This window comes from Mustelus asterias, chromosome 5, assembly GCF_964213995.1.
Source record: "Mustelus asterias chromosome 5, sMusAst1.hap1.1, whole genome shotgun sequence".
NCBI lineage: Eukaryota > Metazoa > Chordata > Chondrichthyes > Carcharhiniformes > Triakidae > Mustelus > Mustelus asterias.
In genome coordinates, this window is record NC_135805.1 from 137857200 (window position 1) to 137877490 (window position 20291).

Consider the following 20291-nt stretch of genomic DNA (forward strand, 5'->3'; position numbering starts at 1 on the left):
TCTTCCTTCACCATCTCACGCCCCGAATCGCTTCCCTCCTCCCCTCTCACTTGGATCCTCTCCCCTCACCGTCTCACTCCCTGATCCTCTGCCTGCCGAATAGCTTCACTCCAATCCTCCCTTCTCACTACCTCACTCCCCTCCTCACTGTGTCACCTAAGAATCAGAGATGGTCTTCCCTTCTCAACAGCTCATTTCCTGTGATATTCAGCCCTTGACTCCAAGTTGCTCTTCCTTCCTCATCCCGAGGTGCTGTTTCCTCCTCACCGGTTCACTCCGAGGCGATCGTGCATTTCATCATGTAGAGGCACTATATCCTGGTCACCACCTCATTATCTGAGGCAATCTCCTGTCAATGCATTCTCACTCTGTGCTCTCCGTTCCCACAGCCTCGCTCCTTGACACGTCTCTACTCTCCTCACCACAGCAGACAAACGTCGGTTACCCTCAGTGAATCTCATGGATTGCTCCTCAACTCTGCACTTCACTCCAACAGCAAACGCAAGATGCGAAAGAAGTCAGATTTATAGTGAAACGTGAAGTTCTCTCTCAGTTACCCGGAGTAACACTCCGTTTACTCACCTTTTCAACATAGGGTTTCACGAGCACCTGGCCAATCAGTGCTTCGGCGTCCCTGGTTTTGTCTATGGTCGCATAAGTTCGTAAACAAGGGCGTACGATCTCGACATTGGCGGTCTGCAGGCCTTCCAATAGCAGCCCTTCCAGTGACTGCTGAAGCATGGCTGTGATTCCAGCTATTCGCTGTAAACAGAGTTCAGTATACATGATACACTGGCATATTCAAATATAAAATTAACTGGTGGGAGAGATGTGAACACATTTGACACCGGGACTAAATAGTTAAATTTAGAGAAGTACAGTGTTTCTGCTGGGACAATTACTGTTTACCACAAGTTAATAGAGTGTTCCTCACTCTAGTAACTCCATAAACCTCCAGCTAGTCCCCATTTAGAGTAACGTGTTTAGTTCTCACACACCAGAAAGGATGGATTGACCCTGGACTGAGTGCAGTACCAATTCACCAGAATGTTCCCGGGGCTAAAAAGTTTAAATTGGGACCACAGGTTGCATATACAGGCTTACTCACTTGAGCATAGGAGAGATATTGAGGTATTTTCATTTAACCACATTATTTCATAGAATCATAGAATAGAATCATAGAATCCCTACAGTGCAGAAGGAGGCCATTCGGCCCATCGAGTCTGCACCGACCACAATCCCACCCAGGCCCCACCCCCACATATTTACCTGCTAATCCCTCTAATCTACGCATCTCAGGACTCTAAGGGGCAATTTTTAACCTGGCCAATCAACCTAACCCGCACATCTTTGGACCGTGGGAGGAAACCGGAGCACCCGGAGGAAACCCACGCAGACATGAGGAGAATGTGCAAACTCCACACAGACAGTGATCCGAGTCAGGAATCGAACCCGGGACCCTGGAGCTGTGAAGCAGCAGTGCTAACCACTGTGCTACCGTGCCGCCTTATTTGATAAGGTAGAAAGAGAAAAACTGTTTCCTCTGATGGGGGAGCCTAGAGCAATGTTTTAAAGTTTAATTATTAGTCTCACAAGTAGGCTTACATTAACACTGCAATGAAGTTACTGTGAAAATCCCCTAGTCGCCACACTCCTGTTCGGGTACACTGAGGGAGAATTTAGCACGGCCAATGCACCTAACCAGCACGTCTTTCGGACTGTGGGAGGAAACCGGAGCACCGAGAGGAAACCCATGCAGACACGGGGAGAATGTGCAGACTCCGCACAGACAGTGATCCAAAGCTGGAATCAAATCTGGGTTCCTGGCACTGTGAGGCAGCAGTGCTAACCACTGTGCCACCATGAAGGGGGGAGGAGCTTAAAAGTGGATCATTCAGGAGTGATGTCAAGTAGTGGTTCATCACACAAAGAGTTTGTAGAAACCTGGAACTCTTTCACAAAACACAAATTGAGGTTTGGGGTGGGGAGGGAGTCAACTGAAAATTTCAAGACTTTGACAGATTTTTATCAGGCAAGTGTTTGAAAGGCTACAGAACCAAGGCAGATAAATTGAGTTAAGATGCTGATCGGTACCACCTACTCAATGGCAGAACAGGGTTGAGCGGTTGAATGACCTGCCCCTGGTCTAAATTCTCCCAATTTATTTCAAAGAACTGCACTTGCATGATACATCTCTTTTCCACATATACTACAGAGCTGGGAGAAGCTGGCAGCTCCATCAGAAACAATGCATACCAGAAGCAGACAAGAGATAAATCCCACATTACTTCTGGAACCCAGAAGGACCAAGATCCTGCACAACACAGTGTGCGATGAAAGTGATCCAGGTTCCTAGGTTTCAGAGTAATCGGGAAATTCAGGGACAATTAGCAAGAGCTAGAAATTCAGGACAGCAACAAAGCACTTGTGAGATTTCTTTATGAAAGTGGAGCCTGGTTGTGGCTGGTGATGGCGATTACCCTGTACATAAGGTAGGTTACTGCACCCCATTAACCATCGTCAGAGTGAGATACATTCCCATCACCTAAAGCTTTCAGAGAGGATTCTTCCAGGTTTCGGCCCCAGAATTAACCTTAATTTTTCAGCTGGCTTTTCACCTCTCTGGAAATCACATGGTTTCAGATAGAATGAGCAGTGTCTGTATTGTGATGCACATCGCAGTTTGTCACAGTGGCTAGCACTATTGCCTGACAGCGCCAGGAATCTGGGCTCGATTCCTGGTTTGGATCACTGTCTATAGGGAGTTTGCTCTCCCAGTGTCTGCGTGGGTTTCCTCCAGGTGCTCCAGTTTCCTCCCATTGACTTCAGGAAGTGGAGTGGAGGACATGCCCCTGTCTACATCAATGGGGATGAAGTGGAAATGGTCGAGAGCTTCAGGTTTCTAGGTGTCCAAATCGCCAACAATCTGTCCTGGTCTCTCCATGCCGATTCTATTGTTAAGAAAGCCCACCGAAACCTCGACTTTCTCAGGAGGCTAAGGAAATTCGGCATGTCAGCTACGACTCTCACCAATTTTTACAGATGCACCATAGAAAACATCATTTCTGGATGTATCACAGCTTGGTATGACTCCTGCTCTGTCCAAGACTGCATCAAACCGCAAAGGGTCGTGAACGAAGCCCAGTCCATCATGAAAACCAGCCTCCCATCCAATGACTCTGTCTACACTTCCTGCTGCCTCAGAAAAGCAGCCAGAATAATCAAGGACCCCACGCACCCTGGACATTCTCTCTTCCACCTTCTTCTGTTGGGAAAAAGAAATAAAAGTCTGAGATCACGTACCAACCGACTCAAGAACAGCTTCTTCCCTGCTGCTGTCAGACTTTTGAAGGGACCTATCTCATTAAGTTGATCTTTCTCTACACCCTAGCTATGACTGTAACACTACATTCTGCACCCTCTCTTTCCCTTCGCTATGTACTGTATGCTTTGTCTGTATAGCGCAAGAAACAATACTTTTTCACTGTATACTAATGTGACAATAATAAATCAAATCAAATCACAGTCCGAAAGACATGTTGGTTAGGGTGCATTGGCCATGCTAAATTCTCCCTCAGTGTATCCGAACAGGCGCTGGAGTGTGGCGACTAGGGGATTTTCACAGTAATTTCATTGCAGTGTTAATGTAAGCCTATTGTGACACTATTAAATAAACAACTTAAATTTGGTTGCATGGTACTGGCTGGACAGATTAGAGCGTCTTTTCCTGTTTGTTATTGCTCATTTATCACCTCTTATTTAATCTATTACCGCAACAAAGGCTTTGATGGCATATTGTAATTTCTGTATAGATGACCACAGGCTCCTTATGGTTTTAGATGGGATTCTGACTTAGGCATTCAGTCATAATCCCACAGATGGTAGCTTCGCACCATTGGCTCCTCAGCCAATACATATACCAAATGTCTGAACCTGCGGTTCCTCTCGTACTGAGCAGGATTACTATTGCAACAACACTTTGTAGTCATCAGTAGGGTAAAACTATGGTCAGTTTTTCTGCTTTTATGATTAAAAATTAACATTTATTTATTAGTCACAAGTAAGCCTTTCATTAACACTGCAATGAAGTTACTGTGAAATTCCCCTAGTTGCCACACTCCGGCGCCTGTTCGGGTAAATGCACCTAACCTAAGTCTGTGGAGTACCCACTTCCTGGTGCAGAATCAGAACTACAGCAAACCCATTAGGAAATTGCACACTTACAGGTCTCACTTTGTCCAAAAGGGGCATTCCCTTGCTCTGCACAGCGTGAAAATGTAATTGGTTAAATTCAGTCCCGATCCTTTCCAACATCTGCCCGGCCAAGGGAGGTCTGCAGAGAATAAGTGCAAGAGTTAAAAAGAAAACTAAAGAAATGTGTTGATTCAGGGCATTTAAAACGTCAATGACAAGTGCAAAGATGTCACGGGCTACTTTACACTGTACATAAAGAAAATTCATTCACGCCAAGAAAGCAGTCCAATCTGGATCCCTGGTCTGAACTACACTGTCAGTCCTCAAGATTTAGCTGTTTGTATGGGCAATTTTTCAGGGAGCACAATTTGCAGGACGGCAATATATGGCACAGATCAAACACACGTTTCCTTCATCTCAGCAGCTTGCCAGTAACAGCAGATGGAGGCAAGGGTGCTTGAAGGGCAGTCGTGGCCTCTCAGGTAACTCCAAGCTTGTCACATACACTGCGGTGCTGGGAGCGGCAGTGGCAAAAACCTTCAGCAGCTTCTTTTGGCCAAGGGTGAATTGTCTGAATTCAAGGTGAAGGACGTTAGTGCTCAGGAATAAAACAGCACTGGAATTAGTGACTGCAACACAGAGATCGTGCCTGCATTTGGGAAATTAGATAGGCAGTTGAAGGAAGATTAGGTGATTTGGAAACAGGGTGGTTGCGTGAGATTAAGACTATTATTTGTACCCATTACAAAATTCCTTCATCCCACTGTTGGCTGACATACCTTTAACCATCTCAGCCTATGCTCTGGAATTCCTTCCTCATGTCTCTGACATCCCTCTCCTCCTCTGACTTCCCTTAAAGCCCACCTCATTAACCAAAATATCTCCTCCTTCGGCTCAGTGCTGCTTTTCATCTGCCTATGCTTCTGTAAAGCACTTATGGATGTTTCTCTACATTAAAAGGCACTGCATAAATTGTGGATTTATGCAGACAAATACTCGATTGTGGATAAATACTCGCAGTGAGTGAAGAAGAGTCATACGGACTCGAGATGTTTTTTTCTCCGCAGATGCTGCCACACCTGCTGAGCTTTTCGAATATTTTCTGTTTAATTTACTCGTAGTGGCTTCTTGGACTGAAAATATATATTTATATTCATTCGTGGGACATAGTCGTTGCAGGCTGGCCAGTATTTAATGCTTATCCTAGCTGCCCTTGAAAAGGTGATGGTGAGCTGCCTTCTTGAAACACTGATACAACTGAGGGGCTTGGTAGGTCATTTCAGAGGGCAGTTGAGTGTCAACTACACTGCTGTGGCTCTGGAGTCACATGTGGACCAGACCAGGTAACAATGGCAAATTTCCTTCCCTAAAGGACAGTAGACATGGGTTTTCCCAACAATCGACAATGGTGTCATGGTCATTGGTAGATTCTTAATTCGATTAGGTGGATTGGCCATGCTAAATTGCCCCTTAGTGTCAGGGGACTAGCTGGGTAAATGCATTGGGTTATGGGGATAGGGCCTGGGTGGAATTGTGGTTGATGCACACTCGCTGGGCCGAATGGCCTCCTTCTGCACTGTAGGGACTCTATGATTAAGTCCAGTTTTTAAAAATTAAATTCAAATTCCACCATCTGCTGTGGCAGGTTCGAACCGGGTGCTCTGAACAAATATGCTGTAATTCCCATGTTAAAAATGTTCCATTTTCATTTGTGAACCTAATACTTGTAATCAAGTGCCAAACAGCTTAGATGCAGCATTAAACTCCCTCAATCATGTGTCTCAGTCTAAACCCAGAAGCAAACATGCTCACCAATACTTACAAACACCATCCTTGCAGGTTCTTGGAGTCACTCTTACCGAATTAACAGAGGGGATAATTTTGTGTTACATCGAGAGTGAGGGTGTTGCTCTCAATTGTATAAAAATCACCATCCCAGCAGATCAGTTACAATAGCTCTTGGAATTTTTACCTCTTTACATATTTGTTATGTTCAAACTTTTAGTTTTTAAAATAACCTATCTATAGTCAGGAGCAGTTAACTAAGAAAATTTCAGACTAAGGAAATTTGGCATGTCAGCTACAACTCTCGCCAACTTTTATAGATGCACTATAGAAAGCATTCTTTCTGGCTGTATCACAGCTTGTTATGGCTCCTGCTCTGCCCAACACTGCAAAAAACTACAAAAGGTCGTAATTGTAACCCAATCCATCATGCAAACCAGCCTCCCATCCATTGAATCCGTCTACACTTCCCGCTGCCTCGGCAAAGCAACCAGTATAATCAAGGACCCCCGCGCACCTCTCTTCCACCTTCTCTCTTCCACCTTCTCCCATCGGGAAAATTATACAAAAGTACCAACCGACTCAAGAACAGCTTCTTCCCTGCTTCAATCAGACTTTTGAATAGACCTATCGTGCATTAAGTTGATCTTTCTCGACACCAGCTATGACTGTAACACTACATCCTGCACTCTCTCGTTTCCTTCTCCATGAACGGTATGCTTTGTCTGTATAGCTTGCAAGAAACAATACTTTTCACTGTATACTAATATATGACAATAATAAATCAAATCAAGAAGGAAAAGCAAAGTGGACAACTAAAACACGAGAGAATTTATAAATGTTGTTAATTCTGCAACTTGTTTTCTAATAATTTGAGGGAATAATTAAAATACATTGAGAAATCTTTTCTACATCAGGAGATCTACTCTTACAACCGGGAATGGTAGGCTGTGACACTGTGATGCAATCCTACACATGCACAATGGGAAATTCTACAGATGCCCAAACTGCAGCATTTCCTTGCAGGTAATGGAATGGGTCCCATTTATCGTAAAAAGGTCATCAAGAGCAATCCAAAGACACACAAAAGATAGAGAGACAGGAGGAGATATCCCGAAAACCTGGGTGGAAAATCAGTGGCACTTAAAAAATTGTGCCTTCTGCACCCCGCCCCCCCCTCTCCACAAGCCACTTTTCCCTTTCTGTCCACTAATGTTCATACAGAAATATTGGAAGCAGGGAAAATTACTGTTTGACCAGCATGACCACTGGAGATGGGCAATCATGAAGAAGTCTCTGAGAATAAGTTCAGCAAAGTTGGCAATCCTTGAGCCATTCAATTTGATCATGGCTGATCTGTGTGCTTAGTTTAACCCTATTACTATTAATCATCAATGTTTTAATTGAAAACCTTATTTTAAAGCCGTATCGAAATAATGTGTTAAAATAAAATCACAAATTTTCAAAAAATATTTTGGTCGATCTCTTTCTGATAAATTTACACGCAATCCAATTTATGATCCCTTGTTCTGACCTCCCCATACAAGAGGAAACATCTTTACTAGACTGATACCTGGAACGAGTGAGTTTCTTATGAAGCAAGGTTGGACAGACTAGATTTGCTTCCACTGGAGTTTAGAAGCGTGCGGGGTATACAAGATCCTGACCAGTCTGGGCAAGGTGGAAGTGGAAAGGATGTTTCCTTTTTAGGACAAGTCTAGAACTGAGTGGCACTGTTTTAAAATTAGAGTTCGGCTTTGTAGGATAGAAATGAAGGGAAATCAATTTTCTCAAAGGGGTTGTGTGACTTTGGAATTCTCCCTCAGAAGGCAGATTGATAGTTTCTTGTTAGGCACGAGAATCAAAGGTCATCAGGGGTAGAAGGGAATGTGCAACTTGAAACACAAACAGCTATGATCTTATTGAATGGTGGAGCAGATTCAAGAGACAAATGGTCTACTTCTGCTCCTATTTTGTAAGTTCGCTATGCCTAATTCCTCTAGACAGGTTTTTAATATTAACTTCAGGCTCTCCAATCCAAAAGAGGGCCAAATGGAACAAAGAGGCGCAGTTTCCATTTTAAAATTCCCTGTGACCAATTTTAGGCCCATTCTCTGCAAGATGTCGTCAGTGAAGAAGGAGAACCATTGTGATTGATAATGGTGGCACGGTAGCACAGTGGTTAGCACTGCTGCTTCACAGCTCCAGGGACCTGGGTTCGATTCCCGGCTTGGGTCACTGTCTGTGTGGAGTTTGCACATTCTCCTCGTGTCTGCGTGGGTTTCCCCCGGGTGCTCCGGTTTCCTCCCACAGTCCAAAGATGTGCAGGTTAGGTTGATTGGCCATGCTAAAATTGCCCCTTAGTGTCCTGAGATGCGTAGATTAGCGGGTAAAATATATGGGGGTAGGGCCTGGGTGGGATTGTGTTCGGTGCAGACTCGAAGGGCCAGATGGCCTCTTTCTGTACTGTAGGGTTTCTTCTATGATTCAATCACTAACTTCACCCTCATTTTTGTCAATATCTCTGGATCAAGGGAAAACTGTCACTCTAGCCATGAGGCTGGGTTAGACCTCAAGCACCAGCTGTTCCCTCATGCTATCCTCAAGTCACGAGATGTAGTCTTTGAATGTACAACACATGAGTGCTTGGTTGTGATGTTACAAAAATGTCGAGAACCCAGCACTTACCCACTTGCTTCTAACGGAGATGCGTCTTTGGAAGACTGAGAATGAAGGATCTTTTCAATCTTCTCCACTGATCGGATCACTTGAAGCAGTCTCAACACACACATCTGCAAGAGCACAAATGTAAAAGGCTGGGGCGTTTATGACTGTCAGTTTATTTGATGCATTCAACTCTAATTATAAAGCACTGGCTTTCATATTCTCACATCAATAAACAGCTTCAATACACACACTTAGCTCACTGGGACTCTCATTTACTTCCCCACTAACGACAAGTGAAGTGCTCAAATATTACCATAAATTGCTGGTTCTGATGTGTATCTGACATCCAGGAATTGGTTTTGTTTGAAAATGGGTCTGGTTCAGGTTGATGATAAAACCTCCAAAGAATACATTCATAAAGTTGGCCACCGATCTTTTGACCTGGTCACTTTGATCATGCCTGAACTATGTGCTTAGTTTAACCCTATGACTGTTAATCATCATTTCTTTAAATTAGAAACCTTATTTTTAGGATGTATCAAAAGACAAAAAACCCCAAATGTTTTTAAAATATTTTGGTCGATATAATTGCTTTCCCTCCTTTCTAACACATTTGCCTGTATTCACAGCTGGAGGTTATATACATATCTAAGCCATGCTTGATCTACTGATGGAAACAATATTTTAATTGCAACGATCCGGGGCTGGGTTCAAATCTTGGCAAAATTTTTTTAAAACTGAGTGCGCTTTATCGTGCATGACACATCTCGACATGCACACTTTGCAACCATTCCAAACAAACAGTGGTGGTTTAGTGGGTAACATGTTGGCCTTGTTAAGGTTTTGGATTCATTCATTAGTCTAGGAACATGAGGGAGTGCTACATTTTTAAAAATTCATTCATGGGACATGGGCATCACTGGCTGGCCAGCATTTATTGCCCATCCCTAGTTGCCCGAACGTTGAGAGTCAACCACATTGCTATGGTTTTGGAGTCACATGTAGGCCAGACCAGGTAAGGACTGCAGATTTTCTTCCCTAAAGGACATTAGTGAACCAGATGAACGCTGACAATCGATTCATAGTCCTCAGTAGTTTCTTAATGCCAGATGTTTTTTATTGAATTCAAATTCCACCATCTGCCGTGGTAGGATTCAAACTCTGGTCCTCAGAACATTAGCTGAGCTTCTGGATTAATAGTCTGGAGATAATACCACTAGGCCATCACCTTCCCACTATTAGAAGTGCTGTGTTTTGGATAAGATGTTAAATCAGTGGACCCACTCAGCTGAGCTTCAAAGATCCCACAGCAATATTCTGAAGAAGTGTGGAATTCTGTCCACTATATATCCCTAAATCAACATAACTAAAGAAAAAAACAATCACATTGCTATTTGTGCGAGCTTATTGCTGTGTATAAACGGACTCTATGTTGACTACATTACAAGGCTATGGGCCAAGTGCTGGTAGATGGGATTAGGTGGGAGTTCAGGTGTTTCTAATGTGTCAGTGTGGATACTATGGGCTGAAGGGCCTCTTCTTCGCTCTACGATTCGATGGGGGTGGCACAGTGGTTAGCACCGCTGCTTCACAGCGCCAGGGAACAGGTTCAATTCAGGCCTCGGGCCACTGTCTGTGCGGAGTTTGCACATTCTCCCCGTGTCTGCATAGGTTTCCTCCATTTTCCTCCCACATTCCAAAGATGTGCGGATTAGGTGGATTGACCCTGCTAAATTGCCCCTAGTTTCGGCGGGGATTAGCAGGGTAAATATGAGGGGATTACGGGAATAGGGCCTGGGTGGGATTGTGGTCGGTGTGGACTTGATGGGCCGAATGGCCTCCTTCTGCGCTATAGAGATTCTATTCTATGAGTGCCTTGTCTTCAGTACACTTCATTGAATATAATATACCTTTGGGGCACCCAGTGACTGAGAAAGGTGCTGTATAAATAGAGGGCTTTCCTTCAATTTCTTTTTAATGTGCTGATTTAAAGCATCATCAGTATGAATAGAACATCCAATCGCCTCTTGGAATTTATTCATAAAAATAAAGGCGGGCCAGTTTTATAGAAGCTCAGTGAGGACTATAAGGTAGCTGAAAACTCATTTCCAGAGTTAATAAACATCAAATTTTCCAAGATTTGTTTCTCGACTTCAGTATTTTGTATGGAAATGAAGCAATAGCATTAAATTGCAACTATGTGCCTAAAGCTGCAGTTATACAGTGGATAATGTATGACTGCTGCTTGACCTATGTGAGGGTCAGTACCTCGCATCGCGACTTGATAGCAGCATACTGGGATAGAAGTGGAGACTAGTGGCCATTTCATGATTGGATTCGATATAGTTTGGGAGAAACGAAAAGTCTTAAAAGCAATACAAACGGGGTTTTAAATGAAAAATGTCCTAGAAAGTCCCTGAAAGGCTGCAGAGGAGATTTATCGGAATACGTTAAGGGATGGGAACATGGTGGCAGAGTGATTAGCACTGCTGCCTCACAGCAAGAAGTTTAACAACACCAGGTTAAAGTCCAACAGGTTTATTTGGTAGCAAAAGCCACTCCAGGGATCTGGGTACAATTCCTGGCTTGGGTCATTGTCTGTGTGGAGTTTGCAAATTCTTCCTGTGGGTTTCCTCCGGGTGCTCCGGTTTCCTCCCACAGTGCGAAAGACGTGGGGGTTAGGTACATTGGCCATGCTAAATCGCTGCTCAGTGTCCCTGGATGCATAGGTTAGAGGGATTAGCAGGGCAAATATGTGGGGTTACGGGGATAGAGCCTGGGCGGGATTGTTATTGGTGCAGACCCGGTGGGACGAATGGCCTCCCTCTGCACTGTAGGGTTTTCTATGATTCTATGAGGGCTTTTAACTGCAAGGTTAGGTTGGAAAGTCTGGCATTTGTTTTCTTTGGGGGAAAGGAGTTTGAGGGCAGATTTGATAGAAGTGTACAAGATTATGATAGCTTACAAAAGGTGGACAAGAGGAAAGCTCTTCCCATTAGCTGAAGACAGAAGTACTAGGAGAGACAGATTCAGGACTTTGGGCAAGAGTTGCAGGGGGAATTAAGCAGAGAGTGGTAATGATCTGGAACTTGCTGCCCACGAGAACGGTGAAAGTGGAAACAATGATTTCAAAAAGAAATTGGATGGGCACCTGAAGACATGGGATGGAGTGGGACTGACGGGGTTTGTGGGGAGACAACATGAACTCAATGTGCCAAATTGCCTCCTTCTGTCCCATAAATGACTCTGAAGTTAAAGTTTACTTATTAGTCACAGGTAAGGCTTACATTAACACTGCAATGAAGTTACTATGGGCGGGAGTTTCTGCCCATGCTCGCCTCAAAAACCGGAAAATCCCACCCAAGGTCAACGGATCTTTGCATGGTTTGTCCCCCCGCCCACTACAATTCCTGTGGCGGAAGAGACGGGAAAATCCCACCTATGACTCTAATTTTAAAGCATGTGTATTAAATCTCTACTTGAATGAGAACAGCCCTAGTTTCTCCAATCTAAGCTTTTAGGTTGATAGGAAATTGGCTGGAAGCCATCCATACTTATCGCAAGAGTGACGTTAGTCTTTCAAAATGTAGTGTGGAGTGCCCCAAGGATCAATCCTGGGGTTCCTCACTGTTTCCAATCTGCACAAACCTGCTGAATTCACAAGCGCAATGCAAACTGATCAAATTTGCAGATGGTCCAAGACGCAGCATATGGTCAAGGTTGATGCTGCAGCCAAGAAGAACTGAGCGAAAAATTGTCATTAGATGGAAACAAGCCGCCAATTAAATTCAAAACAGGTGTAAATGCAAGTTAAAGTTTTTTTAAAAACTGTAGATCCTGGAAATCTGAATCAAAAACAGTAAAAATGTTCCCAGCACTCAGCAGCTAAGTAGGGTTGACTGGACAGAACTGATAAGTAAAACATCTGGGTTCAGAGAATTTCAAAAATTATGCTTTAAATTTCCACCTCTCATTCATCTACCTAGACTTTGCAACTGTAGGACGGGCTTTCCATTGACATCCATTGGAGGTTCACTGACTCTAAACACACCCGAATTATACTTCCCCTCATTCTGCTTCCAATCCTGCAAGGTTTCCAATTCCGTCTCTGGTTCGCTATCTGTCATCTGATGATATGTCACAAACCACTCTGATATTATATGAGAGGGTGTGGCAACTTAAAACACTGGTTCGTGGGCACAGCTGGATCAGAGAATCGTAGGATCCGGGAGGCACAGCCTCAGAATAAAGGGACGAACGACCCTTTAGAACCGATATGAGGAGGAATGAGGTGGTGATTCTATGGAATTCATTGCCACAGAGGGCTGTGGAGGCCAGGTCATTGAGTATATTTGAGATAGATAGGTTCTTGATTGGTATGGGGATCAAAGGTTACAGGGGAAAGACAGGAGAATGGGGTTGAGAAGGTTAATCAGCCACGATTGAATGGCGGAGCAGACTCGATAGGCCGAATGGCCTAATTCTATTCCTATATCTTACCGTTGTGGGGAATAGTTTTTTTGGAATATTGAGAGTGTCATGTAAAACCCCAGTAAGGAACCAGTTCAGTTGTCATAACAATTTTAAAGTAATATTTACTGACTTAAAATAAAAGGAAAATGCACAATGAAAAGGATTACAATACTCTAAGACACTTAAGTGCATGAATAACTAAACACACACAGTTTATGTAGAAATTATCCCTTATTCCAAAATATATCTACAATCCCTGAACTCATTAAGACTTCCCTTTCCCAAACAATATCCAAATTGAGTAAATCTATAAGTCAAATCCAGCTTATAGTTACCACACAATACAGGGCTGATGATCAAGTCTGGGAAACATCATTTCCTGGTCCAGCGAAGATATTTAAACTGCCTTTACGAAGGTTTCTGCAATATCTTGGCTCTAAGACTTAGATGCAACACTATAGCATCTGAGAAGTAAAAGATGTTTCAGGACCCATGGCTGTGAAATGGGTCCTGGCTGTGAATGCCAGACTGGCTGCTGGCTGTGAGGTGTGGACTGCCTGGTCTGCTTCTGAGGGGGGTAACAGTTATACTGTTTCCATTATGTTATTCCAAACTAGAGAGTCGACAGTCTACATATCTAAATTTCTTTCTTTTGTGGAGCTTAGCATTTCTATAGCCCTGAATCACTCAGTCATTTAGGTCAACTGTTACAGTTTGGGGTAATTTAACATTTCTATTGCAGTCATCTAAGTAATCTGTTTCTACTCAGAGCAATTCATACCTGATTATCTTTTGATGCTCTCATGCCTTTGGAATGCCTTGATCACTTTCAGAGGCTTGCCTGCCCCTAGAAATGCTGGTTGTTACTGTTGCTAGGCAGGTTTCTACCTTACAGGCCTTTTCAAGTTTAAGGTTTACTTATTATTGTCATAAGCATGCTTACACTAACACTGCAATGAAGTTACTGTGCGAATCCCCCAGTCACCACACTCTGGTGCCTGTTCAGATAGACTGAGAAAGAATTTAGCTCGGCCAATGCACCTAACCAGAACATCTTTCGAAATGTGGGGGAAAACCAGAGCACCCGGAGGAAACCCACGCAGACACGGTGAGAACATGCAGACTCTGCACAGTGACCGAAGCCAGGAATCAAATCCAGGTCCCTGGCACTGTGAGGCAGCAGTGTTAACCACTGTGCCACCGTCTTGTTACTGTTGTTGCTAGGCAAATCCTTGACAGACGCCATCTCCCGTTTCACAGGTTCGGAAATGCTAGTCTCTTTCCTCAACTGAGCATTCACCTTTACCATCATAGACGTGATCTTCAATCAGGTACATCCCATTTCCAGTCCTTCTGCCCTCACTCCATTCCCCCAACCTCCTCTCACACAGGGTCCCTCATTCTCACCTTCAATTCCCATCAGTCACCACGTTCAGCAGATCACCTTCCACACAATTCCACCAAACACACCTTCCCTTCCTCATCTTTCTGCTTCCCAAAGGTGCCTATTAGCTATACAACACTCTGGTCCATCGCATCCCATGGTGCCTTCCCATGCAAGTTCAGGAGATGCAAGAGTTGTCCTTTAACCCCTTCTCAAAACATTATTCGAACCCAAAATATTACCTGGAGTCATAGAAATATACAGCGTGGAAACAGCCCAACTCGCCCATGCCAACCACGTTTCCCAAACTGAGCTAGTCCCACTTGCCTGCGTTTGGTCCATTTCTCTCTAAACTTTGCTATCTATGTCTATTAAATGTTGTAATCGTACCCACCTCTACCACTTCCTCTGGTAGCTCGTTCCACCGTGTCTGAAAAAATCACCCCTCAGGTCCCTTTTGAATCTTTCCCCTCTCACCTTAAACCAATGCTCTCTTGTTTTAGACTCCCCTACACTGGGGAAAAGATCTTGGCTATTCACCTTATCTATGCCACTCATTAACTTCTACTAAACTAGCATGCTGCGTTCTCTGCTGAAAGGCTTCTTTAGAGACCAAGTAACACATTAGGTGCTCAAGTTGCTCAACATTCAAATTTGGTTCACAAGTGTCAAATAAAAAGGATGAACACAAAGAAACATGGACAACATGAATATCAGCTGCATGGTGATATCACCGTTGATAATCCTCCGAGTAATTCAGTGCGTACAAATACATTTTAACCTCCTTGTTCCAAAATGCCTCCCCAACATTGGAAGATGGACAAATAGACGTATTTTTCTTTAAGATCAGTTGTGAAACTAGAGAACAGTGAGCTACTGAATCACCAAACACAGATTGGGACCAGCCACTAATGGCAACAAGTGTCTGAATGGATCGAAGGGATTTAAATTACCACAGGGCCCAAGAATCAATACTCATCCTGTTATCATATCGCCAGCAACTGTTTATTTTTAGCCACCTGCAAAGTTTTAAGATTAAAATGGCTCAGGTGCAGTCTGCTAGTCTCTGTACTAATGAGCAGAAGGCAAAATGAGAATGTTGCACTGCAGCAAACTGAAGCATTGAGGAGAATAAACTCAAACACGGCACTGCACGATGGGACTGAGATTTAAACAGCTAATTCAAAACATGATCGCCACACTCACAGGGGCTGTCGTCAGAGGACCATTACATCCTTCTGATTGACACGGTCGCAGGGTGATTGGGATTGAAATGCAATCAAGTCCTAAAGGTCCCCCTACCTGGCTTGCTGTAGTCATGTGACCTCTGCCATGAGACTCAGGCTGCGGGCAGCCATTTGACATTCAGTTCTAATAAAGACGTTGTGCTAAAGGCACTGTGGTCTTTGAGCACATAACATAAAATGGCGCTGAGATTAAATTTTGAAGAGTTGGAGAAAAGCCACAGCCACAGAATGGGGAACACAAACAAAGAACAAAGAACAATACAGCACAGGAACAGGCCCTTCGGCCCGCCAAGCCCGCGCCGCTCCCCGGTCCAGGATTGAATCCTGAATCCAGGATCCCCGCCCAAATTTCCAGCCTATCTACATCCTAATATCCTATCCACCGAGCTGTCCCTCACAGCTACGATGCTTTGTTCATCACAACCTATTAACTCACCCCCACCCCCCCATTCCAGACCATGTGATCTCCAGGGAGAGGCGAAAACCCAGAGTGAAAACCCCAGGGCCAATATGGGGAAAAAAAAATCTGGGAAATTCCTCTCCGACCCCCTGTGGCGATCGAAACGAGTCCAGGAGATCACACTGGCCCTGATCAGAAAATGCTTCCCAACCCTATTCATTTCCACTTCTGCTTTACGAACACCATCTGAATTCCCTGCCCCCGAGACAGGTTCCCAACTATCCGCAGTCTCGCTCTGTACTGGCACCAGCAAGATGATCATAGAATGAAGCCTTGAAACGAGAAACAAAGAACAATTAGCCCGCGCCGCTCCCTGGTCCAAACTAGACCACTCTTTTGTATCCCTCCATTCCCACTCCGTTCATATAGCTGTCTAGATAAGTCTTAAACGTTCCCAGTGTGTCCGCCTCCACCACCTTGCCCGGCAACACATTCCAGGCCCCCACGACCCTCTGTGTAAAATATGTCCTTCTGATATCTGTGTTAAACCTCCCCCCCCTTCACCTTGAACCTATGACCCCTCGTGAACGTCACCACCGACCCGGGGGAAAGCTTCCCACCGTTCACCCTATCTATGCCTTTCATAATTTTATACACCTCTATTAAGTCTCCCCTCATCCTCCGTCTTTCCAAGGAGAACAACCCCAGTTTCCCCAATCTCTCCTCATAACCAAGCCCCTCCATACCAGGCAACATCCTGGTAAACCTCCTCTGTACTCTCTCCAAAGCCTCCACGTCCTTCTGGTAGTGTGGCGACCAGAACTGGACGCAGTATTCCAAATGCGGCCGAACCAATGTTCTATACATCTGCAACATCAGACCCCAACTTTTATACTCTATGCCCCGTCCTATAAAGGCAAGCATGCCATATGCCTTCTTCACCACCTTCTCCACCTGTGATGTCACCTTCAAAGATCTGTGGACTTGCACACCCAGGTCCCTCTGCGTCTCTACACCCTTTATGGTTCTTCCATTTATCGTGTAGCTCCTCCCTACATTATTCCCACCAAAATGCATCACTTCGCATTTATCAGGATTGAACTCCATCTGCCATTTCTTTGCCCAAATTTCCAGCCTATCTATATCCTTCTGTAGCCTCTGACAATGTTCCTCACTATCTGCAGAAAGCGTCTAAAATAAGCCATTGAAAGTCACTGAATAGGAAAGCAAACAACTGGGTGAGTCAAAATGGCGGCTAACTTTCCTCTCCCAGCTTCTGTCAACATGAAAGATGATATGCGGCGGAACTGGTAGTTATTCCACTTGCAATGGCAAAACTACAAGAGTGTAACAGATTAACTTAACAAGCCAAAACCAATGCTTGTACTAACACTTCCAACATCATTGGGGAGAGACGGCTACAAATTGTATTCCACCTTAAATCCATTTATTTATTGTCACAAATAGGCTTACATTAACACTGCAATGAAGTTACTGTGAAAATCCCCTAGTCGCCGCACTCCGGCACCTGTTCGGGTACACTGAGGGAGAATTTAGCACGGCCAATGCGCCTAACCAGCACGTCTTTCAGACTGTGGGAAGAAACCGGAGGAAACGCACGCAGACACAGGGAGAACGTGCAGACTCCGCATAGACAGTGACCCAAGCTGGGAATTGAACCTGGGTCCCTGGCGCTGTGAGACAGCAGTGCTAACCGCTGTGCCACCATGCCGCCCATCTCCCCGTAGGATGGAAAAAACAGATGACATGTCAAAGCCACTCATTTCAACCGAAGCAAGTCTAAGGCTTAGGTGTGCCAAAAGTGACTTATAATGTGCCTCAGCGCGCTGAACCACTGACTGCCGAACAGATCCGAAAGATGTACAAAGATGTTTTCAGAGTTTAGAAGTCTTCCTGGTGAATACTGTCTTGAAGTTGATAAGAGTGCAAGATCAACTCAGCATCTGCCAAAAAGAGTTCCAGTTGTCCTTATGTCCAGCCTAAAAAACAAGATGGTAGGCTGGAAAAGAAGGGAGCCAAGAAAGTAACAATTCCCACAGACTGGATTAGAATCCCTACAGTGCAGAAGGAGGCCGTTCGGCCCATTGAGTCTGCACCGACAACAATCCCACCCAGGCCCTATCCCTAAAACCCCACATATTTACCCTGTTAATCCCTCTAACATAGATATCTCAGGACGCAAAAGGGCAATTTAGCATGGCCTACCAACCTAACCTGCTCATATTTGGAGTGTGGGAGAAAACCAGAGCACCTGGAGGAAACCCACGCAGACACGGGGAGAATGTGCAAACTCCACACAGACAGTGACCCAAGCCAGGAATCGAATCCAGCTCCCTGGAGCTGTGAGACAGCGGTGCTAACCACTGTGCCACCGTGCCGCCCAGCAAAGGAGCAGTGATTTCACCTGGAAAGCTGACGATATGCATCGACCCAAAGGATATAAATAAAGCATTGAAGAGGTCTCACTACCCCGTGTCGACCATCAAAGGAATTTTGACACAACTTGCCAAGACAAAGATCTTTGCTACCCTAGACATGAAGGATAGTTATTGGGAGGTGAAGCTGGGTGAAAGTAACAGTTGTCAAACAACCTTCTGGATGCCGTTCAGGAGCTATAGATGGTTTTGCATACCATTTGCATTTCCATGATTCCAGAACAATATCAACACAGACAGCATGAGATGGTCAGTGATCGGCCCAGAGTGGAAGCTATAGTGGGTGATTTGTTATTCTGTGGATTTGGAGACACAATGGAAGAAGCCATTGTTGACCGCAATCAGAATCTAGCATGACTGTTAGAGAGAGTCTTCTCGGTGAACCTAATGGTGACCAACAAAACACTGCGATTGAAGGTGCTTGAAGTCAAATACAAAAGGCATGTACAGAAAAAGGTCTTCCATCCAGACCATGAAAAGGTGAGAGCTGCAGCAGTGATGCAATGACCAGATGTGAAAGCAGTACAACAATGTTTGTATAATTTGTCAGAGTGTGAACCATTACGCCAACTCACTGCCATAGGTGTGCAGTGGCATTGGGACACAGAAGAAGAGGGGCTCACTGAAATCAAACAACTAATGACAACAACATCAGAGCTGACGTACTATGACGTCAATGAGGAAATCACCTTGTAGTGTGAGACACGATACAGGCCTTGAAGCAATCCTAATGCAGCAAGGACTCTCAGTTACATTGCTTAGTGCAAACTGAGCAGCGCTATGCTCCGATTGAGAAATAGTGTGGCTGGCTATTGTCTTTGCTTCTGAGTATTATCATCAATATCCGTTTGGGAAAGACAAAGTGACAGTGGAGTTCAACCACAAGCCATGTCAAAATATTTCCTTCAAATCACTACTTTCTGTTCCAAAAGTCTACAAAGGATGTTAGAATCATAGAATCCCTGCAGTGCAGGAGGCTATTCAGCCCATCGAGTCTGCACCGACCACAGCCCACCCAGGCCCTATCCCATAGCTCCACATGTTTACTCTGTTAATCCCCTGACACTAGGGCCAATTTAGCATGGGCAATTAACCTAACTTGCACATCTTTGGACTGTGGGAGGAAACTGGAGCACCCGGAGGAAACCCTTGCAGACATGGGGAGAACGTGCAGACTCCACACGGACAGTGACCCGAGGCTGGAATTGAAGCCTGGTTCCTGGCGCTGTGTGGCAGCAGTGCTAACCACTCCACCACCATGCCGCCCTTAGAGGCATCATTTGGATCTGATACACAAGCAAGGGAAACAGATGTACATTGCTGACACGCTGTCAAAAGCAGATCTCCCCGAGGAATAAAACCGAGGATGATGAAACAGAAAGCAAAATCTTCCAACTTCAATGTGAAGCGGCTGCTTGACATGCTCTAGAAGTCATTAACCCCACCAGGACATAGACAAGTGTCTTGCTCAAATCAAGTGACCTACACAAGATGCAACTCTCCAAATGCTGGTAGAAGTATTGATGAAAGGATGGCCTGAGAGCATTATGGACACACATGTGGTCACAAGAGCGTAATGAGCATTCAGAGATGAACTGACAGCCTAAGAGTCATTATCCCCAAAGATGTGAGAGGAGAGATTCTGAAGAGTATCAATGTAAGCCATCAAGGAAATGAGTCAAAAA

At 44.6% G+C, this 20291-nt stretch overlaps 1 protein-coding gene across 1 annotated transcript in view; it reads right to left on the reverse strand.

Moving 5' to 3' along the window:
- cog2 (component of oligomeric golgi complex 2) overlaps window positions 1-20291 on the reverse strand; it is a 68901-nt gene that overhangs the window by 35112 nt on the left and 13498 nt on the right. Inside the window, exons 5-7 of the mRNA XM_078213344.1 lie at window positions 8668-8771; window positions 4225-4333; window positions 583-762 (exon numbers count right to left, since the gene is read on the reverse strand). Coding sequence (XP_078069470.1) covers window positions 583-762; window positions 4225-4333; window positions 8668-8771 — 393 coding nt within the window. The remainder of the gene's footprint in view (window positions 1-582; window positions 763-4224; window positions 4334-8667; window positions 8772-20291) is intronic.